A 24871-nucleotide genomic window follows, 5' to 3' on the forward strand; every position below is an offset into this window, starting at 1 on the left:
TGCCTGAGTTACAGGCTGTAAGTCCCATCGAGTTCAGTGGTAGGGCCCCCCCCATCTTATGTCAAGAGCCTGTGTTTTTCATAGTCACGTGTTTTATCACTGGATACAGGGACTAGATTCTTCCTCCCTTCTTCCATCCTTTTGCTTAAGGCATTTTATAATTTTGATGCTGTGCTTTGGTTTAGCTCTGGAAGAGACTGCATTAAATTTTGCTGGAGGTGTGATTAGTTGCTTATCCAGGAGCTCTTGATCGGGAGCTGAGCTTCCTACGCTCCAGGTTTCCTCCTAGAAACTCATTTTCAGCTAGGAGTCACACTAAACTGTGCTGCTCCCCCCGTCTGACACTGTTTTAAGCCTGCCCCAGGCTATGGTGGAGCATGGATTTCAACTAACTGCGCTGAAATGGGCTTTGAGCCAAGCTGCCCGACTCCAAAGCTGAATAGCAGCTGAATTCCCTCTTCATATCTAGCAGCAGTCTGAATTTATGAACCCTGTTCAGAGCTACCTAGATTATTGCTTACGTGTAAGAGCTTTTTAGGAACTCATCTTTTATAGAGACGTTACTGTTCTGATTTCTGTCACTTAATATTAAGTTTCGTATGTATCTGAGACTTGGAAGACTTGGGTCGAAGCGCTTTTGCTACCACAGATTTGTTGAATTACCTTAAGCAGCACATTAAGTCCCTGTTTCAGTGACCCACCCGATGAGCTGAACGGATGATGCCGTAGTTCGCTGGGAAGATGGATTTATTTAAGACTGCTCAGCGCTCAGTTACTCTGGTTACAGCAGCTGTATTTTTGTTTAATGGCAAGCTGATACTCAAATGCCTTAATTTTAATTAAAATTGTTTCAGTTTCATTGGAAATTCACAGACAGGCTAAACTATTAGAGAATTTCTGGCTGAAAATTTGGAAGGAAATTAAGAATGGGGCAATAAATATATTTGGGTTCAGGATGAAATTTTTGAAGGAATTTAAGAATGGGACACAAGATTTATTTGGGTAAAAGATGCCATTTGAAAAGTTCATCCTCGGCCTTTTAATTGAACAGCCTCTTACAGCAGAGCAGCGTGTGTTGTAAAATAGCACTGAGCACTCGACAGCTGTCTATGCCACAAGATACAATAGCTAAATAAAAAAAGCCATCATTTTATAATACAGTGCAGTAAAACTAAACTGACTAGACATCAGTGCACTGATGTTCTCTCAAAAGAGAGCAAGGGCACTGAACTTGGATGGCAGTCATGTCTTTAACTGCAGTGATTTTCCTTGGGAATCAAACCCTGAAGATTTTGGCCCCACGTGTGCTGAAATGCTCATCAGAAATACTACAGCTTACCGAGAAAGTGTGTGAGTAGCTTTTTATCCCCTAACCTGTACTCCTCCTCACTAGAGGGTACGTTGAAGTGCTCCTCGTGGTGGTGTAAAGCTCACATAGAGCCTTGGCAGAACAGGAGCCCTTGGAATTGGATCTCCAGGTTGTTTCATCTCCCAGGAACATGTTCAAGAGGACTTAGAATTGTTATTACTTCTGCCTGAAAGGTTAACGGATCTTCTGTGCTGTGTACAATCCTAGGATAAACTATTCGTAGCTGCTTATTCCAGATAACTCCTTAAATAGTCTTCGGAAAATATGCAGGGTGCTTTCAAAATACGATGTAAAAGGAGATACTGCTCTGTGTGATGTGAGGTAGGTACTCTGACAGTGCCATTGGCTTGTGAGACCTATGCAAAATACAGATTTAAATGGTTTAAACAGGGACTGACTTCTGCTCCCCCTGCTTTACTGTCTGGCCATCCATTCTCCTAACCTCTAAAGGCAAAAATCTGGTTGCCTTGTGGGGGAAATGAGTTCATTCCAAATAGCTGAAGAATTTCCCATTAGTAATTACTTCTGTTCTCTTCTGTTTTGGCCAGAAAAATTGTTAGCACCCCCACGTGCTTCTGCTCCCCTCTGCCCGCCTCCACCTCTTTCTGCTGGGGCTCTGTGCAGGGCTGTGACTCCCCGCACCCCCAGGCAGTTTCTGTTCTGGTTTTGCAGTATTTGGTGTACCCAAATTCTCTCGTTGTCCTGACAGTCTCACGGTGACAGACACACATCCCCCTCCATTACGGCAGGTGGGCGCTGGCAGCCGAGTCTCACCACTCCAAAGGCGCGAAGGAGGCCCCGCTGGAGCTGCGTCCCTGCCAAGGCACAGGCTGCTGGCGCTGGCCACGGCGCCACCAGAGGCTCTACCACTCCCAGGGCTAACGCAGATGCTACCGACTCCTTTTGACTCTGTTTTGTGTTTGTTGTGTTTTTTAGGGTCCCCCAGGTCCCCACGGAAACCCTGGCTCACCTGGCCCCCCAGGCCTGAAAGTAAGTATGAATCGGCACAAGGGGGTTTTGCCTTCCCATCTCAGAGGGCGTTCTGGGTGGCGTCCACCTTGGCTTTTATCCTGCTCCATACGAAATGTTGAGTAGCTGAAGCCATTTCTCCCCTCCCCTCCACTCGCATGCGGGCGCTGCAGCGGCACAGCCAAAGACTTTTCTTGTGCTTGTGTGAGACCCTGCCGTGCGCCTCGGTTCTCGGGTCTCCCTAATTTCAAAGACTGCCTAATTAAGATCCTGCTTCAGCTATGCCTGTGCTAGGGAGAAAAGTATGTTGAGATGAGGGCAGTGGAATCCTCCTACTCCAGAGCCTCACCAGATCTGGATTTCTTGGCTTTCTCATTTCTCTTCTCTGGGTTTGGCAGCCTGCTTCTCCACCGTTGGGTCCCGATAGCACTGGGGGAGCTGGCAGCACCCGGCGGCTTCCCCTGCCTTCCTCCTCCTCCTGCGACTCACTCGCCTTTCCTTCCCTCTGCAGCATTTCTGGGAACCCTGACCTCCATCAGCCCTCCCAAACTGTTCCCGTTGCTTCCTTCTAGAAGTCCTCATCTCTCCGATAGGTCTCTCGCACCTCCCCGCGCAGTGCCAGAGCCGTGTGGTCTGTCCTTTCTCCTTACGCCTGCTTCCCAGGGGTGCTGCAGCCAGCAGCAGCTGGGGCCGTGCAAGGGGGGAGTCACCCCCCGCAGCCAGACCTCCTCCCTCCGCCTGAGCCCTCGGCACAGACGTGGCTCCAGAGGGGAGCTAATCCAGCGTGCTGCAAAACCCTTCAGAAAGACGTTTTAATTCCCAGCTCATTCCTGTGTGTAAGGCATTGTGTTACCTATAGACTGTGAAGTTCCTGGGAAACTGGTTTGGATTGTTTTGGTGTCATTGTTTACACAGACATAGATTTCTATTTTATAACACCTACCAGGGGCTGAAGAACAGTTGTTTTGAAAGGCAATGCTTGTGATGCTTCATAGAGGTTTTTGCTACCAAGGAAGCTGTGGGATGTCTCAGCCAAATGTAGAGAAAGGTACAAGCAAGAGCCTTTCTTTTCATGATCTCATGAGTAGGCAGAGATGTTATGAACACTATTGATGCTCTGGGAAAAAGATTCTGGAAACTTGGCATGCTGCCTCTACGTGATTAAAAATTAGGCACTGGAGACATGCTGGTGAACAGCAGCTGTTTTAAATTCTGAAGTGCAGTTATATGGCCTGAAAAGTGAGGCTGTAAAAGTTCTACATCTTAGTGTTCTGCATTTATTCTCCATCAATGACTTCCAGATCACACTTGTTGAGTTTTATAAGTCAAATCAAAGTTCTTTTATCTAACTTCCAGTCCTGCAAATTCAGCCTGGTCCAATCCGTAGAGTCAAACTATGTTCTATGCTATAACATATTTTTTTTTAAAAAAAACACTTTTAGCCTAATGTCTTGTCATGAATTAATCATTTGGCTATAAAGTTGTATTCAGTTGGTCTCCTACTAGAAATAAAAACTTCCTGTAAGCATTTTTCCTCCATCCTGATACACAGTCTGGCAGCAGGAAGCCCTCAGTGGATGGATAGCTGTAATAGGTTGCAGCAGAGATCTGGTGTCATCAGTCCGTGCAATATATTTTAATTTTGTCCAGCCACCATTTGCAGCATTAGGTTGTTCTACATGATGCTTCATCAAAAGAAGTATTAAGTCTGCAATGAGATGTGAGATCTGTAGCTCGGCCCAGGCCTCAACATAACTTCATCTCGAGCAGGGAGTCTGGTAAGCCATGACTGCAGGATCTTTGCATAAGAAGCACTTTTTTTTTTGAAGGTGTGTATCAGATCCCAGAGTTTTGACTTCCCTCCTTGCCTTCATTTCTCTGGTGTTACACCAGTCCCAGACGATGGACTTTGCACACGAAAAAAGGTGATGTTTCACCCCCTTACGTTTTAAATGCCTCTACCCTTCACCAGGCTTGACGAGCCTGTGTCTGGGACCTGATAGCTTCTTCGTAGACCCAGCCCACTGCTGAAATCATGGACTTGTGAAAGCTCAGCCTGGGTGACAGGGCAGAGCAGCCCCAGATAGAACTTCTCTTGCTGAGAGCCTTCGGGTGGCTGCTGGGCTACGTCTTCCCTAGATAGCAGTTAATGCCATGGAAAAAACAAGCAATCCAAGCAAAGGAACTGAAGTTTCCCAGATAGATACAGCCTGGAAACAATGACTAATGCCAAGTCATTGTCACTTAGGAAGTAACCCAGGAGCATAATTTTTATCAGCTGAATTAACAGAGCACTCATGAGATCAGGCGATCAGCTGTGTACGGGGCTGTGCGTGATGTGGCACTGCAGCCGTGCGTGTTTGTGCACATCCCTTGTCTGCTTGCACCGCGCTGGGGAGCACCAGTGTCGGGCTGTCGGGCTGCTGCGTTTCTGAATCTATCCCGTGCAGAGTCCACCTTATTCTCATGGCTGGAGCTGAGCACTGGTACTTGCTTGTACTTGGGAAGCTGATCTTCTGCACAGAGTTGCATGTAGCTGTTGAGCCAAACCCCGCTGATCTGCTTGGGCATGGTTCTGCTGACTTCAGCGGCGTGTTACACCCACTCGTGCCACCTGAGAATTCAGCCCATGGTGCTTTTCTCAGCAATTTATGTGCAACTGCTTAAAGGGGGCTCTTTCCCGCTTTTTGCATTCTGTTTGTTGTCCTTGGCAGTTCCAAAATTGCTCTTATGTCTAGTTAGCAGAGATTGATTATAGCAGATAACCTCTCAAATGGCTGTAGACATATGCTGGGCTAGATTTGTGGTTGGCTGTGCGACCTGAAGCTGCTGCAGCGGGCAGGAGGGGCGGTTTTGTTAACAAGTAGACATAGCTCTGAGAATGGCCTAATAGACTTCGGGCTTGGGAGGAGGGTTAGCTGTCAGGGTGTGTTTTCGAAAGCCATTACAAGAGTTGGGTTTGCATCTCTCATCTGGAGGCTTTTGGCGTCAGGCGTCAGTATGGTTTGCGTGGTTAGCTGCTCTGGATAAATCTCTCTTGTTATAGCACTAGGAAAAACTGAATTTTCTTTTTAGTGAGTGGTTTGGTTCCAAGATAGCTCATCAGTTTGGCTCACCAATGTTTAAAATACTATTACTAGGATTCTAAAGCTGAGGTGTTTAAATTGCACAGTTCTAGACTTCTCTCAGGTAGGGAAAAAAGAGAAAACAGTTTTTTCCTTTACAAAAAGGAAGCAGTGTGCTCAGTCAGTTGGGATGAGAGATAAGCTTGCGGGCGAGGTGCTGTGGCTTAGTGATGAGCACGGCTTAGACTAATTCCCGTGTTGTGGTTGCTGTGTGAGAAGAGTTGGGCAATTAATCCACAATTCCAGCCCTCACATCCAGGCATCCCTTCTCTCTAGCCCTGATGTTGTCTTGCTGATTAATCTTAGGGACATGTGATTCTGCTTGTGGCTGACTTCTCCACCTGTGTGATGGTCTCGGCAGCGTTGAACACAGAACCGTGATGCAAAGCACAGCCTTTGGTAATGTGTTCTGGAGCTTCCCAGGGAAAAACGCAAGAGGCTTGTATTCCTTCATGTGGCTCAAAGTCATTGTGTTGAGCACATGGCAGGATTTAGGGAGAGTGGTGGGTGTCTACCTGCTGCAGAGTAGAAAAATTAATTTTGTGGAGTAGAAATTAACACCCTGTATCCTGAGGACTGCACTGATCTGTTCCAAGCAGTCGTAGTACCCACTGACTGCTCTGAAGTTCAGAGAGTGGGAGAATTGCCCTGATAACAGCTGCATGCAAAGCAAGATTATCTGCATGACTTCATTTACTGTTTGGAAACCAGGCTGCCTTCATTCAGAACTTGTGCAGATACATCTGCCTTGAATCAGCAGTGCTCCCTACAGTCCATAGCCAAGTAGTCTCACTCCCTGAACCTTGCAGCTTGTGGTGGCTGGTGGAGGAGGAGGAGAAGGGGAGATTTACGCTCTGTGCAAGGTGGGAAGTACGTGTTGAATGTAGTCGCAGTGAGGCTACATGGAAAAGCTGCTCAGCTAGCTATAACTAGACCTTTGTGCTGCTAATGAGAAATGCCAGTTAATAAATACTATTACTCCTTTGTAGGGCCTCACCTTCCCTCCAAGCACTTCACTTGACAGCCAGTAATTAGCCCTCATACCTGGCCTGTGCTAGGCGGTTGGACTTGAATCCCGTGCTGCTGATGTGGCACACAGATGTTGTGACTTATTTATGATCCCAGGGGTGTTAAATAGCCAGTGGCTGATACTGGGATACCTGTGCCCTAGCTGTGCCAGAAGACCTAAGCTTCTTTGTGTGCTAAGCCTTACCTCTCCCCTGCCAAAAGAATCTGGCATGCTTCAAACCTCTTCTAATTTTTCCTTCTTCTATCTCTCACCCTGTTAGGTGCACACATTACCTTTCCACCTTTTAAGAATTTGGACTGGTATTTTCAAAGGATTTTGCCTGAATTAGGTGTTCAAACACTGCTGAAATTCCAGCCTGTGTTTGTCAGAAGATCACAGTCTTAAGTTGTAATTTCTGTCATCACAGTTCTTAAAAAGAAAAATAAAGAATACAGCCAAGAATACAGCCACTTAAGATAAAGTGTGCCTCTCTCTTTCTGCCAGCCTGAAAGCCTCACAATTGCTCCTGGCTGTTGGTAGTGCCTAATTAGTGTAACTTTCTCTGCAGTTTCATCCGTTCCCCACAGTTTAAAAAGCAACAGCATCTAGCAAGTTGTTAAGAAGGATGGTTTAGCCACAGTAATAGGCTTGGTAATTATTTTTGCGATGGTAGTTGCAGACAAGGAAGAAATCGCAGCTGTCCTGTCTAATAAGCATCAAAAGTCCTGACATTGCCTTCTTCCAGTTATCCTTTCTTTAGTCAATTTAATACTGTCAAATGGTATTTAAAACTCAACACTTCAGCAGCCGCAATCACTCACTGAAATCACCCCCAGCAAAACAGCTATACCTGGGGACTTCAATACATTTGGGATGTTGGGGCGAGGTGGAGATAAGCAAAATGTTTTCCTGATTTGGGGGCTTGGTGGAAGCAGAACAACACCTGTGGTCTGGGTCCTTGGATTATGTCATTAATTTAAGTTTTCCATTTCAGGGCCAGAAAGGTGATCCTGGGCTGTCACCTGGAAAAGCTCGCAATGGACAGAAGGTAAGACTGGCCCAGAGTGCAGAGGCATCAAGACCCCCATGCGCTCTGAGCTCTGTGCAAACACATGGAGGGATCCATGCTGCAGCCACAAGCATCACAGCTACTCAAGTGGACCTAGGACTGAAAATAAAGCTGTAGACCCCAGATTCAGGGCTAAATAGTTAACTAAGGTATTGACCACAGTGCACAGACGTGCCTGCCGCCACAGCTTATTGTTGTCCAAGTGTTTATCCATTTTACGCACAACCTGCAGCCCAAACTTAAGTCCCTGCTACTGCTTGCACGTGGCTGCTTAAGCTGAGTATTTAAACAAGCACATATGAGATCCAGCCACATGTTGCCAGCTCTGGGCATGCATCTGTAGAAAGAGGCAATCCCAGTGTAAGTAATAAACCCCTTGAAGGCAAAGGGAAGGATGTTCTTGCCAAGGAGCTGAGAAGCAGTGGTTTGCCTCGCATCGCATGTGCAGCCCTCAGCAGATGGCTGCTGACGAGCAGCCTCGCTGTGCCGCCGGTGGGGAAAGGGAGGGAAAGGGAGGCTGCTGGGGCCATGGCACTGCCAGCGCATGGACCCTGCTGGGTGATAACCAGAGACCTCTCCCCCAATCTCTACTCAAACCCACACAGAGCGCACAACTGGGAAGTGTATCTTGTTTCTGGATTCAGCAGTTGTTAAGGATCAGAGTTCTGCTAATTCTTTTCAACAAGTTACAACTCCTGTTTTCGCTGTTCCACAGCTGAGTGATTTTTACTGGAGCAACAAGGCCTCACAGAAGTGTAGAAATGAATAGCAGAGCAATCAGGACTCCACAACATCTACCTCAATTAGTTCTTTCAGTGGTGTTTGCACAATACTTCATAACTCATGTCCAGGGCAAGAAGCCTGGTTCTCTTCCTTTCATCATAAGCCTTGCTCTAAATGCACAGCTAATAGAAAGTGTCAGCCATGAAGAACTTGGGCCCTTTATTTGAAATCAGATGCCTCCACAAAGCACACACAGCAAGCCACATGAATGCAAGATGGAGGGTGATGCTAGAAAACATTGAGAAGGCTAAGTCTGAAATGATGCTTTTAACCTAACAGCACGAGATGCCTTTTGAAATGTCTGGTACACTACATCGGCATGGCATCACACGGAAATCATCCACCCGCAGAGTCTGGAACTGTTTTCTTGCAAGCATGCTCAGTGTAAGCAAGGGAGAGATCCACATCCCTTTTAGCTCATGTTAACAAGGCTTTATTCCTGTTAGCAGTAATAGAAACAAGGAGTTTCCAGCGGGAGTTTGGAGTGATGCCTAATTTTCAAGCCAGATACTCCAAACGCATTTTCAGTAAGCAGGCACAGCACAGTGTTAAGAGACTCCAAAGGGTTTTTTGATCCTAATCAGAGGGGGCCAAAATGGGCTTGTACAAACAGATTGGATGCTAGAGAGGTCTCACAGCAACACACTTACCCGTTCCTGTGATGATCTGGGTATCCCAGCTGGGATGCAATGCAATCAATCCCTGTTCAAAAGTACAGGCCACTGAAAAACCCTCCCACCCACAGCCTGCAAAGGTTCAGTCCCTGTCGCACAGGCGGGTTAAACACTGATACCCTCAGCACCATCTGAGCTGAGCTGTGGGCTGGGCTGTTGCAGTAGTGTGGTGTGAGCACAATCACAGGACTTGGCAGGAGGTACCTGTTGTTTTTATTGCATTTAGAAACTAAAATTTTCCTGCCTTGGTAATTTAAATGCCTATCAAAAGGCAAATGAAGCATGTGACTGAATGAGATCATTGAGAAAAAAAAAGAAAAAAGACCAAAAAAAAAGCATTCATTCTGCTGGCAAAAAGCTGGACTCTAGCAGCAGCTGCCATTAATTAGTTGGGTTTATTATTTTATATGAGCCTGTTAATAGAGATGTTGTTTAAATCTACACTTCTTATCCAGTCAGTTTTTGAAGAGTTGTTACTGAAATTAGAAATATCAATACTTGGGTGCTACCGGCAGCAAAATGATTTCAGTAACAGTATGCTAGTCATAGAGAAAATGTTGCTGAAAACTAATTAAACTTGCTTGCTTCCTACAGGGAGATGTGGGCTTACCTGGTTTGACTGGGTTCCCTGGACCACCTGGTAGAAAGGTAAGAGTATTCTTTTCTAGTGAATTAGATCAGTACTTTTATTTTAAAATTTTCTCCTCTGACTCTACCTAAAGATTTAATTAAGTCATAGTACCAAGCAAAAAAAGTCTTATGCCTGTTTCGCAGATGTATAAACTGGGATGTAGGCTGAAGCAACTGCCTAAAGATTGTACCAGCAAGATTATGTAAGAGTGTGAAATGAAATTCTGGATCCAGATTTCTGTTGCTTCTTTGTATTCCATGTCCCACTGCACTGCGTCATCCGTCTGCCCCCTGGCACTGGCTTTCCATCAGCAAGCTGAAGTTAGGTCTGGTTCAGCCAATATGGTAACGAAAGGGGTCTACAACCAGCATCAATACTCAAAGGCTGGATTCAGAACAGGTTTAGACATTCCAAGGAAACCTTGACGTTTGCACAGCAATACCTCAGCAATCCATTCCTTGAACTCACGTCTTTTACATATCGAGGACATTTCAGACCTTCCAGATCCAGGCTGTGTTGGTAGGTTGGTTTGGCTTCTTGGAAGCTGGACCTGTTGCAGGGACCTGTTTGATGGTTGGGCTCAGTGAGCATGACTCCCCTTCCCAGCAAGCCAATATTGACATAGCTAAGCTGAACAGTTAAAATTAGCGTCTTGTTTCAATCACTTCATCAGTCAATGGGCGGTCGAAGATATACTGTTCCTCAGGCCAATTAGCTGCACACAAACACACACTCAGGTATGCTTTAAGACTCTGGGGAGAGAAAGGAGGTGTGGAGGAGTCTGAAAGGAGCCCTCCCTCTCCATGATTGTTTGTTGTCTGCTTTATATTGGAATAAATTGCCAAGAGTAAGGGCTGGGTTCCATTTTCTACTCCCAAGGCTGATCACGCTTGGGGTGCTGTGCAGGCTAGGAGCTACAGCGTGATTAATTACCGGTCTTTTGCTGTCACAAACAAGTTCTAACAAATAGGGTGCAAAGGATACCATTCTCCTGGTATAACAGCTCATAAAACAAAACCTTGTGGTTATGATCAGCAAAATGCAGTGTCAGGAGTACAAGGACTTATAGTGGAAAAAGTCAAGAAGGAATAGGAGATTGAACAAACAATCCTGAGCCCAGCATATGGCCTTCGCATCTGATCTCGGCTCTCCCCGGACAGGGCAAAGGCAGGAGTATGCTTCTGTTTCTTCAAGTAATGAGCAGGTTGGATGCTGAAATTTTTCCTTTGGTGGAGCTTAGAAAAAACCACCTCCCAGTAGCACTAGTCTGGCAGTAGTTTTGGTGTAACCTGGCTTTTATTAGCATCCTGCATTAAGAATTTACAGTTGTTGGAGAAACGTTTGGAAGAAAATCTTTTTTTATCTGGATTTCCTGCTGGCGTTTTCCCAGTGAAAACATGCTGGTGTCTGGCTGAAGGTGGGCAGCACATCTTGGCTACCAGAAAACAGCAACACCTTGGAAATGGGCATCCCTCCTGCTCACACCATGGAGGGACTGTGAAAAGAGCTCCAAGGGCTTTGATCTCAGAACGCCATGTAGAAACTTTCAAATAGGCAAAACATTTCACCAGAGGAAACAAAATACTTTTCCCACTCCATGAAACTGCTTCGGCAGCGTGAGCTGGAGGCACAACCACGTAGCACATGGTTTTGAATCGCGTGGCTGCCTTAGAATGCAGAACTTTGCTCTTCGTAGGATTGGAGAGTCTGATCTCAGCGCACCCCAAAGTCATTTTGCCTGCACCTGTCCACAAGTAATGAAACTGCCTTTCAGCCCCTAGATGTAATTCCCACCCTCTCCACCCAGAGCGAATGTGGCTGGTGTTGCCCAGCAGTTTGGGACCGGTGGCAGGACATGGCTGCCCCCCCGCCTACGAGGGGGACTTTGGCTGGGGGCTGTGCAGACCCCCCTCAGCAGGGCATTGCGGCGCGGCTCCCAGCCTCAAACGCTGGGCAGGAGAAAGTGGTTGTAGCAAAGTACAAGGTTGTAGAAGACGGCAGCAGTGAGAGAGAAGAAGCTTTGTTGAGGTCACTCAGAGAGTAAAGACAGAGCTGGGAACTGGTCGGTGCTTCAATATACGTGCTGTCCTGCAGATCTCGGTCGCTGGCCTCTCTGCTCTTCACATTTCCTCTCAAAGTGCAGGATGATCCTTTTTAGCTAGGAGAGAGTGGATTATAAATATCATCACAGATGAGTAAATCCTTCACTGGAGTGCAATTTCCTTTCTAAATCACAGCCCTTTTTTCTTGAGCACCCTGTAATCATCAGGGAGTGTTTGGATAAAAGAGCAAATGCAGTTGTTTTCATAGCCTCTGCCCTGTCATTTTAGTGCTATTTGAAGAGGATTTTAGCAGGTAAATATTTCCACGTTGCAGCCAGCTTCAGCATAGACAACCTTTTCTGCTCTCTCCTTGCTATAATTAACCTGAGGCAGAAATAACTGCAGCACACTATGAAGAAACGCAAATTTGAAGCTTCCCAGAGCTCATTATTTGTAGTGAGGAGGATGTTTAATAGGATGTAAGAGTAGTAGTCTACCTATTTAACTTAAGTGCCATTCACTTACCATTACAGAGCTACTAATGCAGTGTCTGGGGCATGTTTTAGCTCAGGCCATGCTTTGAGCATCTCAAAGGGCTGTCATTACCCACCTGCTCTGGGTGGACTTGGCAGGCTTGAAACACCTGAAACACCTGTCCTGTGGGAGCCCAGTCGGAGCAGAATGTTTGGAGCAGCCAAGCTAGGCACCTCTTCCTTATCGGTGCTGGAGTGAGACAGCCCAGTGTTTGTAGCCATGGAAGTAGGTGCTCCAGCTCTCTGGAGACAAAGGTAGTTCTGCTGTAGGCTGTGGCTGGACAAGCTGGGCAGCAGCTCCAGGAGGAAAGCCCATGGGCTCTGAGCTGAATCCCAGGGCATGTCTGGAGATGCTGAACCCAGGGCTGCTCCCGTTGGCAGCACTCTGGTGGGGCGAGGGCCAGAACAGGCGCCCCCCGCTTGCACAGTGCCCCGCTGGTCCGTGCTCCAGGCACGGGTGGTCCAAGTGCTGGGCCTCCCACAGCCAGGTGGGTCTGGACCTTCACAGCGTGCCTTCACCTTCGGGCCAGACACCTGGCCAGGTGGATCATCCTCCCTTCTTTCTGCTGATGCTGAGCCTCTGCCGAGGAGCCAGGGAGAGGATAGGCAAGAGGAAGATATCACGGGGCAGGTTCCTGGAGAGGAGCAGGGAGTCCTGTCATCCAGCCCTGCTCCAGGAGCTGCTGAGGCACTTCCAGTTAGGAGCCCCTGGCCAAAAGGCACTAGCAGCGTTCGGAGAAAGGACCTTCGGGGTGGTTCAAGTAAGGGCCAGCCAGTAGCCAAATGGTCTTTCGGGTCAGCCGCTGCCTTCTCTGGAGGTGCAACTCAGTCAAGAGTGGGGCATGCTACCTCAGCCAGGTCAAGCAGGAGAGAATTGAGAAAAAGGGAATCAATGTTTTTCCAGGCCAAAATGTCTGAAATAATGAGCGAGGAGGAATGCAAAGGGGAGAGGGTAGTAGCCAGGATGGCTGAGCGCATTGCATACCTCCGCCAGCGAAGGCTTAGGCTGCGGGTCTAGAATAGCCCATGGGAAGAATAAAAAAGCTGTTAAGCAGAGGTGTGGACCTGGGAGCAGAAACAGGCCTGGGTTCATCTGGTGAGTGAAGCAAAAGGCCGAGCCTTCGGCCAAGCCTGGGTTCGGTTACGGCTGCCAGAGCAGGGGATGCTCCCTGTGGGCTTCGCAGGCAACGCACGCCAGGAGCCCTGGCTGGGGACAGGGTGAGTAGCGGAGGCTGAGTTACAATTCACGGTTGTAACCCACCCTTAAAGCATTTTGTTATTTCTGTAGTATCTTTGCAAGGATTGTTTCTTGTTTATTTTCTCTCTCCCATTTGTTTCAAGTTAAATTTTCTGCCTTTTTTTAAAAATCTTGCTAGTAGCCCAGCCAAACAGTCACCTCTGTAACTGAACTCAATCTTCTGATCTGCTCTGACTGCACTTGATGGAAATAAGTTTGTTTCAAATAAGTGAAGCAAGATAATAAAGGGGGGGGGGGGGGGGGGGGGCGGAGGAATCTGAAGTGCCTGTCACTTGCAGAATTGACTCGGTGTTTGAAGAGAGATCTAGGTAAATCCTGGAGAAAGCAAACTCTTAAAATACATACTGATCAGTCTGCAGTGGAACAGGCTACCTTTGTCCTGCTTCTCAAAAAAACCCTGAAAAACTGAAGCAGGTTTATGAAAGACTGTGAGAATGATTTGAAGCCTGCAACACTTGCCAGCTAACAAGCTGGATTAAGAAACTCATTCTAATTAATTCAGCAGAGAGAGAGCAGGTTAAGAGATGGCTTGCTCCCTGGTTTAGGTAGCTTCGTAATGAAAGACTCTGAATCTTGTCGTACCTTGTAGTAATTAGATTAGAAAAGCTGGAAGCTAGACAAATTCAAGCTAAAAACAAAACTGAACTTTCCCATGACAGTAAACAGTTATTTTGATGTTTCCTATGGTATTTCAAGTTCTGAAGTGAAAGTGAGCACTCTGAAATGTGACTCATGTTGTGTAGTCCCCCAACTGGCCCAAAGCCAATATTTCATCCTACAAGCCTGTGGTTTCCCAAGGATTAAGGATCACTTTGCTAAAGGTGTAGATTACAAGTAGACAGATCTGAGTGTAGATACAAGTCCAGGTCTGTTCATGGAGCGTCCTGCTGGACCACCCCCAAGGGCAGACCCCAGTGGGTGTGGGCTGCTGCTGCCACAGCCTGATTGTGCAGTGCTATCCCATACCTAAAACCTGCTTCTCCTCAGAACTTTACTCCCCCCTGCAAAGAGGAATTCAAAACAAAATCAGAACATTTTATTACTCCTTTCCCCCCACCCCCTTCCTTCATATTCATCTCCTCCATCCTATTTCAACAGGGATATAAAGGCTACCCTGGACCACCAGGCCACCCTGGACACCAGGTGAGTCTTCCCACTTTCCAGCAGTGGACCTTTAACAAGGGGTGGATTTGCTGACTCTGATGCTGGTTTGGATGCCATACGTCCCGCTCGGTGTGGACAGCCAGCTGCTTCCAGGGGCAGCCGGGGACACACGGGGGATGCGCAGTGAGCTCCCGTACTGCCAGCAGCTGTGCGCGTAGGCTGGCTGCGCATCAGCAGGTTGGTGGGAGGAGACTGCCTCAGAGCTTCTAAATTTAATTTCTGATTTTTATTGCTCAGCCATGTTAAGTTTACATGGTGGAAGACATACCAGCTTACTCTGCTCCCCCTTTATTTCTCCTTTTACATTAATTTCGTCTGGAGTTAACTAACCACATCATATTAAGTACTAACATGTAATTCCCCTCCCAAAGCCGATTCCCCCTCTCCCCATTTCTCCCCCCTTTTTATTTGGTTAAGTCTGATGTTTGCAGTTCAGAAAAAAAAAAAAAGGCAATGAATAGCAGGCCCTGTTAGCAATGATGTTAAAGGATATTATACATGAATCCATTTAGTTCTGAAGAATTTTGGCAGAATTTCCTCACCAGTAAAACGGTTCCATATGCCAGATATAGATGTAGCCTTACACCTTCTCTTAGCCTCCTTGTTTCAAACTATCTGCTGCTTTCACTGCAGATGGAGGGAGGAGGAGAAATAGCGACACTTGCTTAATGCATGGATCCTATTGACTTGGCTTCTATGTGTTTCCCCCCTCATTAATTTATTCCACTGTGTACCTGCAATGTTTTCTTATTCTCTATAAATTTGCATCAGGTTAATCTGTTCCACCCTCCTTAGCCCCCAGCTCAAAGAATGAAGCAGCTAAAAGGGCTTCCCAAGTGTGACATTCACCTTCTGTGCCTTTTCTTTTTTTCTTTCCGAAGGGCGAACGAGGACCAGATGGAAGCCCAGGTGCCAAAGGTTATCCTGGCAGGCAGGTGCAGTAAATCTCATCGTGCTGTGCACAGACTAGGGATTTGGGTGTGCAGGTAGCTGAGTACGTGCCCCACGAAAGACAGTGCAGACCTTTAGAATACGTCTGAATATTTTCCTTCTTCCCTCCCCAAGCTGCTGTATCAACGACATGGTCTTTCAACTCTGAGGGCACTAAGGTTGTTAGAAAGTATTTTATGCTTGTGATAGATAAAACCTGAATTTCTATAGCAAAATCTGACAGATTTTTGCTTCAATATAACAACAGGGCAGGGGAGGAAAACCCAAAACAGCAGAGCAGAGAAACGTACCTGCAAGCTGCTAATAGAATCACAGAATGGTGATTCTCGTCACTTTTAGGCACATTTTGTATCTGATGTTGAACAAGTTAGAAATCTGAGACAGCAAAAGGTGTATTACTTAATATTTAGATGCCCTCTCACTAGTAAATTTCACTAGCATAATCATATATATATACACACACATATAAAATCATGCATGGACCATAAATATATAGAACATAATATTTGCAGCTGCAGAAAAGATGATGAAAGAAAACCAAGTCTTTGTTTTCATTCTGAAAAAAATGAAAAATGGTGACTTTAGGAACGGAGGAGTGGAGATTAAGTTTGGATACTTTATTGTCTTACTGACGTAAGATACTGAAAAGTAGGAAGAAAAATTAAGAGGAAGAATTTGTAAAACCCTAAATGGAATCTGTTAGAGGGCAGAAGACCTGGCCCTGTAACGTTTTAGAGTGAAATGAATTTGTCATGGTTTTCTGAAATGAACACGTTACTGTTGGGTTCCGTCCCGTTTATCTGTCAGTGCATGGCGGAGAGGCCAGGTCGGTGCCAAAGACCCCAGCAGCCTGTCAGGGGTCTCTCAGACTTGGCATGAGTTTGTATGTGTGTTTTTACGCAGCTGTGCAATGTGAACTAGACGTACAGAACAAGTCTGCATCCCCCTGCCTCAAACTATCAATAATGTATGATCCATTTAAAACTGAAAATTAAGTTGATACCTTGCTTAGCACACTGGGGAGTGCAGATGGTAGGACTGGAGGAGAGCTTTATACACCTGACTAAATGCTCCGTTCATACTCTGAAAGGCTCTTCAAGATTTGCATACCAAAGAATCTGTGTTATATGACCAATATATGACCAATATGGAGAAGTTCAAGCTGTTTTGGACATACAAGGTTAATGAATGCTGCTTAACATTTCACAGCAGTGTTGTGCCCATCAGATAAGCAGGGTGAAATATTTGTGCCTGACATAGGAAGAACAAAAGTGCTTTCTTAAAATGTGGTTTGGGTCAGGAAAGTGACTTCTTTTTTTTTTTTTTTCTTTAAGTCACCTTTTTTCAGCATATCTGAATGCGGTGTGTATCCAGCATCAGAGCTGTTTACTTTACTGAGATTTTACTACTTGTTACTGCTGTCAGCTGTGCTGGCTCTGCCACACGATGGGAGAGAGAGCTTGGCTCTGTTTTGATTTGCACATCATAGGCAGAATTGTTAACTTCACCCGGATGGCTGAAATCTTTGGCGATGGTGCATGAGCCAGGAAAGAGCACAACCTGACTTTCACATCCCAGGCTGAGTGTGCAGTGCTGCCAGCTAAAGAAAATGTGGGCTTAGCCTTTTTTATTTTTTTTTCTTTTTTCTTCCCCTTTTCCAGAAAAGCCCGACAACATTTGGAACTAGAAAGAAATTGACCTGGAAACTTGCTAGAAGACAATAAACATGAAAATTCATTATGCATTTTTACAGGGTTCTTTTTCACAGTACTTTTAAGTGAGCAGCAATAGGCATAGCAGTAGAATGGGGAATGTATTTTCAGTTCTTTCTATAGCTGTTGATGCTGCAAAGGGATAGAGATATTGCAGTTCCAGCACTGCTAAGTGACTTTCTAAGCTGTAGAAATTGGAGAGGCTTTCTCACTACATCAGGGCCCACCTGTGCTCCCTAAACAGGTATTGAAATACATTTGTCATTTGTTGTGTGTGTGTTCACTTAGGCAGGAAAATGACTCGAGAGCTGCTGGGTACAGAGCATCACTGTACATCGCATTGGAGGTGTAACGCAACCTCTGTGCACCCTGCTGCGTTAGCTCTTTCGGTCTTTATGATCAGAAATCTCGACTTCAGCCCCGGGGAAGGCTCACTATGTGCAGCAGTTTCAGGTTCTGCAGAGCCTCAGCTCCCCAACAATGGGAGATTTGTTATTTGTATCATTTTGTCCTTTTTTCTCCTTAGTTGATAGGCCTTGGACTTGGCCCTGAAAGCAGGACCACGCAGGGACGGTGCTGGGGATTTGGCACTGCTCGTTGGGTTAAGTTAAAGCCTGTCCACATTTGTCTTTGTTTTTTCCCTTCTGTTGTAGGGTTTACCTGGCCCCATAGGGGAAGCTGGCCCAAAGGGCAGTCGGGTAAGCAGCCTTTCATTTGTCTTTTCTCTGCTTGTTTTTACCAAAGGCTTCTCAAGAATCTTTATGCTGAATTTTGCAATCTTGAGACTAGTTGCTTTAATTTGTTGAATTCAGGGGATTTGAACTGTGCACTGCTTGTTTATTAAAACACTGCTAAATATTTAAAATTAAACATGGAATATGTACCAAGATGAAAGTTCACCAATAGTGCTGATGATACGAAGCCAACCCCTTCAGAGCTCACATTGCAGGAAAGAATGGCATAGAAATTCCTACCAAAGACCAAAGTCTGAACTTTCTGTGAGCCCCATCTCCCAAAGGCCTCTTTAGTTTCACTAAGTGTGGTTCAGCAGTCTTCGACCATGCTGAATATGAGCTCTTTTGGGTATAGTCCTGGGTTTGGGAGTGATTTATATCATTATGCAGAGTAGCAAGCCAGCATCTTGAAGCCATGTGCAAATACAAACATTAATATCTCTGTTCTGCCTGGTTTTGCTCACCAAATTGAATTGCTGGGGGTTCATTCTCACTGCAAAGAATTTTTATTTTTATTTTATTTTACCAGTTGAGACTCTAGTTAATCACGTTTTGTTCTTTTCCTGCAATTATAAAATCACAAAGAGATTCAGAGCCAATAAAATCCCCCATTTCTTTACCATGTGATACTTTCTCTATATGCAGTGAATTCAACCAGCTGGCTTTCATCACTAGGCAAACTGCAAGGAATAAACAAATGCTGGCCCTGTAGCTAGCTGCACTGCTGAGCTGGGAGGGGAGATGGCCTGTTCGATGTCCTGCAGGAGAGAGGCAGATCTGAGATAGCGCAGCTCACCTGGCTTCTGCAGGTGGTGAAGTTTTCCCTGGTCCATCTGTCTCGCTGGCCTCACCAGAACTTCACGTAATTATCATGTGGTAGATGTGCAGAATGTAAGACTTGAAAATTACTTTCCACTTTGCAGCCCTGAGTGCTGAGGACTGAAATATCGATAGCTACCCGAGAAAGCCATTTTTCAGTTCAGCTGCAGTCCATCAGAACTGAGCACTAAGGTGCACGTTGTGGGTTGAGGGAGCCAGCTGTGGGCTCTTCTCCATCCCTCACCTCTGCTTCTGCAGGGAGTAGTTCAGGAGCTACCTGCTTTGTCTTGGGATCTGGGAGGCAAAGGCATCGTTTTGACATTAGCCGTGTTGCCTGGCTACATGTTATCCCTAGAAGGAGCGATGGACTGGTGAAAAAGTTTGGTGGGGTTGACAGTAGGAGATTTAGTGATGATGGAGAAAGAAAGATGAGAGAAAATCAGTGTTAACACTTGGCTCTTGTAACAGTGAGGTGCCACTGTGAGTGGGCTCCCTGCTGAAATTCACTTCCTCTTGGTTCTGCATGTTTGGCACAAATTAGTCCTTTGCAAAGGACCAACACACAAGGTAACTTTGTGCTAACTGCTGAGCAAAGAGGATTAAACACAAGGCTTTGATTGTTGCAAGGGCAGGGGAATGTAGCATTTTATGCAGCATGTCTTGTCTGAGCAGGATCCCCAGGCGGTAGGGAAACGCCGCGTCCTTGAAAACGCGACGCCTGCCGATGAAAGGAGCAGGTTTTGTGTGAGACACGCTGGTGCGAAGGCGGCTCCTTTGTAGCTGGGTGTCGGAGGTCTGTGTGTACGCACTGGTTGAGCCTCCTACACCGACCCGAAGAGCCTGGAGCAGCATGCTCAGCCTCTCCCTGCCGAGGCAGGGCCCTTGCTGCTTGGGCTGCCAGTGTGTTTGCAAAAGGTCTTGGTGTTGCAGCAGTTTGCCGAAAGGCTCGAGGCAGAACGGTTTTTGCTCCTCCTCAGCAGCAGGGTGGTCGGCAGCCTGGCACACTTGGTGCTTGGGTGAGAAGGAGCTGCAGTGTGCCACCACTGAGTGACACAAGCAGAAAGGGCTCGGTGCAACAGGACATTTTCACAGCACAGTTTGGAATGAGTGCGAAAGGCAGGAAAAGAGCCCTTGGAGAGATGAAAGGAGGTGTAGGCTCATGGATTGCTTCTGCTGTTGCTCTTGCTAACTTTGAACAAAGCTCCGTTTCCCTCAGGTACACTTAGAGCCAGCCCAGGTAAGGTTCCTTCTTGCTGGCCTCTTCCTGCCTGGAGTCCTCATGATCCCTGGTGTGAGGGTATGTGCCCTTGGACTACATCGTGGAAGCCAGCACCATGCAGTCCATGGGCATATACACTTGCCTCAAGGTTTATTTCATCATGCTGCCACTGACCAGCGTTGGAGGATGCTCTGCTGCTCAGGAAAAACAGACTGCCTGCTAGCTAATAGAGAAATGTATCTGACTAATTATTTCCTCTTTTCTTTAGGGATATATTGGTCTCCCAGGATTATTTGGGCTACCAGGGGGTGATGGAGAACGAGTGAGTATTTTGCGAAGAAAACCTTGGTGTGTTGCTTCAGTACAGTTCTTCAGAGCTCATTGTAACCTTTCCTTCGGCAAGCATGCCGAATGTTTAACCATGCCTTCATTAGCCTCTTTCTGCCCTTGCATGAAGACCTGTGTCCCTGTATAACATTGACGTTCAGCTCAGGAAAACCTAGGCTTCAGGCAGAGCCATCAGAGCTCACTGTTGAGTAGGGAGGAGTTTTTCTGTATTGTCCTTTGCTTAAAAATCTGCCTTCCTCCTCCCCCTTAATAGCTGATCTTAGTGGGATGGGACAGGGGGGGAAATGTATGTGGAAATTCCCTGCCCCCACAGGAGTGACATTGCAGCCACGGTGTCCCAGCATTTTGGGTGTCTAGCTGGAGATGTCTGGAACGAGCCGGCTCTTGGAAAGGCCAGTGCCTGGGGCTTTCTGGCAGTGGGCTTTCCTTCCAGTCGTATCGAGCTGGGCAGTCAGGAGAGGGACCTGTGGACGGGCAGCTGTGGCTGCCGTTTCCGTGTGTCCTCCCTTCCCCCCCCCCCCCCCCCTTTTCATTGTGCCTTCTCCAAACCCACGTGTTCAGAGCTTTGCAAGACCACCCTTGCTTTTTTTGCTCTTCTCCCCCACGTCCCCCCATCTGCCTGATCTCTAGCCATCCAAGGACCCCTTCTTCCCACTGCAAGAGCTCCTAAGGAAGGTTGCTGTAAGATGAAGACTGTTTTATTCCAGCTTTTTCTCCCTCAAACACAAGCTCCAGAAACAAGAGAGGCCCCAGGAGTGTGTGGGAGCGAGTGTGCATGTGCCTGCCTGGGAGGGGACTACCCTGCGCGCTAGAGTCGCTGATTTAGTGCTCGTATAACTAAATAAGAAACACAAACAGAAGTTCTCCAGCGAGTGCCTTGGCGGTGGCCTTCGTTCGGTTCCAGACCAGTAGCTTAATGACTGCTCCTGCTAAACACAGCTCCAGCCAGTTGCCCTGGGTGTGGACGCTGCCTGTGTGTGTCCTCAGGGAGGGCCGTAGTTAGTGGGTGAAGGTTAATTGTCTTCTGCACTCGCAGCTGACATTCTGATTCCTGAACAATGCCGCAGTCATTAGCCTGTTTTGCATTCCCCTTTCTCTTCTAGCTTTGTTTTTTATTGTTGGTTGGCTGTTTGCTTTCTCAACCAGACCTTTTATTTTTCTCTCTGTGTGTTTTCCTTGCAGGGGATCCCTGGAGTTCCTGGGAAGAGGGGCAAGATGGGTAGGCCGGTAAAGTTTTTCCTCATCTATTATGCAGACCTTGTTGAAAGAAACTGAAAACAAAACATCTGGCTTTTGGCTGGATCCCTTCATATCTTCTGATGGGAACTAAATGGGGAGATCAAACAAACCTTTCCGTGTATCTCTTGTCAAGCAGTAAGAATACTGAAGACACATACTGTTCTCTTCCTTTCTTCCATGCTCCGCATGCTTCACAGACATTTTTGTTCTTTCTTGCACTGTCTCCATGGTCCCTTGGATCTTAAAGGTTCTCAGATTCTCTTCTGCAATGTCCTCCCCTCTGTCCTTTCTCTGGCCAGCCTTTTCCCTGAATGCACTTGCTGATTCCCCACCGTGGCTGGAGCACCCCAGGTGTCTGCACTCGCTCTGTTACATCCACTGCTCTGCACTCCCACCAGTCCCATCACCGTCACCTCTTTTTGCTGTGATTGTCTCCAACCCTGGTACCATCCTGGTTTGTATAATGCAGGTGCACTTTTGTGTAGCAACCCGTTTGTCCTTGGTGGTGGTACAGAGTTAAAGCAGTGACAGGTCAGGGGAAGACGTGTTTGAGGAGCAAGGAGGCCAGGGAGATTGGAGAGCTGGGTCAGGAGGAAGAGGTGTTTGCAGGTAGGGCTGGATACAAGGTGCAAACTGAGAGAGCTGCCTAGAACGGGGTTTGTGCTGACTGTAGCAGAAGGCGAAACAAAAGCAGGTGAGAAAAGTGCTGAAATGAGCAGAAGAAACAGGGAAAGGAAAGCCTTTTTCACATCAGCTTTCTTCCCAGCAATTCTGTGTGCCTCCTTTAACAAAATGTCTAAAGTCTTTTGCTCCAGGAGTCAGCAATCAGGCATGTTCATGCTCTGGTGTGTCTCATGGCTTTGCACCTTGTCATTCACGTTAGCCTGAGTTTCTCTTGATCTCCTGACACCATTGCACTCACAGGCTCCTTGTGAAATGTCCACTCACCCACACACAGAAAAATACAGTGCTTTCCCCTTGTCACCCCTGCTTGCGAACACATGCTTTTCAAGAGTCCCACACCTACCTACCGCTCGCTGGCGTTCTTGCAGTAAAAGCCATGCAAACATCCCGACAGTGCCACATTCATGCTGCCTGGCTGTTCTCTCCTTAGGGTGGGGGGAGATCAAGCAGATTTTTTTTTTTTTTTTGGGGGGGTTACTGGAAATCTGTACAGATCTTAGATTTTTTTGTAAGCCACTGGTTGCACCAGAAACCTCTGTGATGAATAATTGCAGAGAGTCCATCGATGTAACGATGACTCATTGACCAGAGTAAAACAAACAAAGCAACTGTCGTTAGGTGCAGGGTTTCTGCTCTCTGCCTTGTTCCTGCACAGAGCACGCTGGAGGCTCAAAGTGTTCCAGCTGTTGTTTGGCTAGCATGTGCAATCTTCCAGGCAAGGGCTTTTGTCTGGCGGTCACTGTTACAAACAAGGGGCTCCCCTGAGATCAGTGGGGAATCTCTCAGCCATGGAGGCATTTGGGCTGGGATCTAGAGAAGGGATTAAATGGCTGTGCATGAGCACCTTTGTTCTACTCAGCTCTTTCAGAGAGTTCTGGCTCCATCCCCGTCTTATGATACCTGGTTTAATAAGAAATCTTGAATGGACCGATGCTGATGATTTGTACTTCTGAGCGTGAACAAACGGATTAAGTGACATCCAGGGTTATTCAGGAAGTCACTGGGAGAGCGGAAAGTAGGAACCAGCTGACCTGGTTCCCTTCCCAACACTTATCTCCTGGCCCATGCTGTCTCCCAGCTGGTTTGCAGTGTTAGTGAGCCTGCTGTGATTTTCCGGTCTCTCGCATCCCCACGCTGCTAGGTTTGCTGGCGCAGCTACTGTTCCTGTTCTATTTCAGTGTTGTCATTGCAATGGAGAGCTCTTGGAAGCCCTTACTAGCTGCCATCCCAAGCTGGTGAGTGCTCTGGAGAACAGGGAAGGAGTTGGTATTAAATATATTCCTCTACCTGGTTTTGTTTGGGGTAAGAGGCAGCAACAGATTAAGTGCTCAGCAGAGTAGGAGTGGGGGGGGCAGGGGGAGTTTGCATGTGACACCATGGGCCTCCTAGAATGATGTAAGAGGGAACGATTAAAATAGAAGAACTGGACATGAGTCAGATCTTGAATTCCTTCCAGGGAAGTTAAGTTTTGCAGAGCTGTGAGGGACATAGTGAATCTGTCGTGGAAGCATCTGGCTCCACCTCCCGCCCTGCTGCATCGTGCAGCGAGCGAGTGCATTGCTAATGTACGGCCCTGCCGAGCTCCTGAGCGAGGAGAGGGCTGGGGGCTGTGGTTGAAGTACAATGCACTAGGGAAACTGAAATAATGTGAGTCTGTATCTCCAGGTCTGCTGCCTGGTTTAGAGGTAGGCTGGAGGTCTGGAGCTAAGGCAGCTGGTTGCTTAAACCTTCAGCCTTGCCAATGCAGTGGCTGAAAAGAATGGCTCTTTATGGTGGTTTTGTGGATTTTTATGGTGTTCATTTGAAAGGCTGGGGGGGGCGGGGAAAGGATTTCAAAAAGGCCTCATTGCTGTGAGGGCAGCAGGGCTGTGGTCCGCGCTGTGCGGGGGAGAAGGAATGGGAGAAGCTGTTGTTACCTGCTATCTTGGCATCCACAGGCAAAGTACCAGTCCTGGTTTGTCCTTAGAAAGGAGATGCACTGGCACCGAGGGAGCTGGCCCACAGGAAGAGGAGCTATAGCTAGGCATCAGTCAAGAAGCGCAAAGCTGAAAGCGATATGATTTTCTCACGCTGTGGGAGATGGGTAGCTACAATCAGAAATGTCTGCACTGCAGGTTATATTAAACTTTAAATAGAGCGTAATATTTTCAGACCTTCTCAAGCCCTGTTAGAGAAGGATGCTTAAAGGCAAACTTTCAGGAAATGTATCTGAAGAGCTTTGAGCTCTCTTTTCATTCACCTTTGTTGTTGGTATGTGATTATATCTTTTTTTTCCTGTGGAGTATCAATACTTTACCAGCTGCGCTATCTTATGCCTGATTTTTGCTTACAATGTCTTTTATTAGTGGTATTATTTTAAAAGAGATAGAAAGGAAGGAGCAAAGTTCAGTTCCAAGGCATACTTAGTAATTCTTGGGTTTGTCTGAGCTCTATTAATAATTTAGACAAACACAGCTGAGATTTCCTTATATTTTTCCGAGAACCTGTTGGTGCTGCTGGTCCCATGCCTGGAGCTCAGCTGAATGCTCAGAGCCACACC

The 24871-nt window shown here is 46.8% G+C and overlaps 1 protein-coding gene across 2 annotated transcripts in view; it reads left to right on the plus strand.

Moving 5' to 3' along the window:
* Positions 1–24871, plus strand: part of COL27A1 (collagen type XXVII alpha 1 chain) — a 160105-nt gene that overhangs the window by 32197 nt on the left and 103037 nt on the right. For both annotated transcript variants that reach the window (XM_056352258.1, XM_056352257.1), the window contains 8 exons: positions 2306–2359; positions 7467–7520; positions 9593–9646; positions 14561–14605; positions 15508–15561; positions 17943–17987; positions 20330–20383; positions 21592–21636. In XM_056352258.1, the coding sequence (XP_056208233.1) occupies positions 2306–2359; positions 7467–7520; positions 9593–9646; positions 14561–14605; positions 15508–15561; positions 17943–17987; positions 20330–20383; positions 21592–21636 (405 nt within the window). The remainder of the gene's footprint in view (positions 1–2305; positions 2360–7466; positions 7521–9592; positions 9647–14560; positions 14606–15507; positions 15562–17942; positions 17988–20329; positions 20384–21591; positions 21637–24871) is intronic.

Source organism: Falco biarmicus, chromosome 9 (genome assembly GCF_023638135.1).
Source record: "Falco biarmicus isolate bFalBia1 chromosome 9, bFalBia1.pri, whole genome shotgun sequence".
NCBI lineage: Eukaryota > Metazoa > Chordata > Aves > Falconiformes > Falconidae > Falco > Falco biarmicus.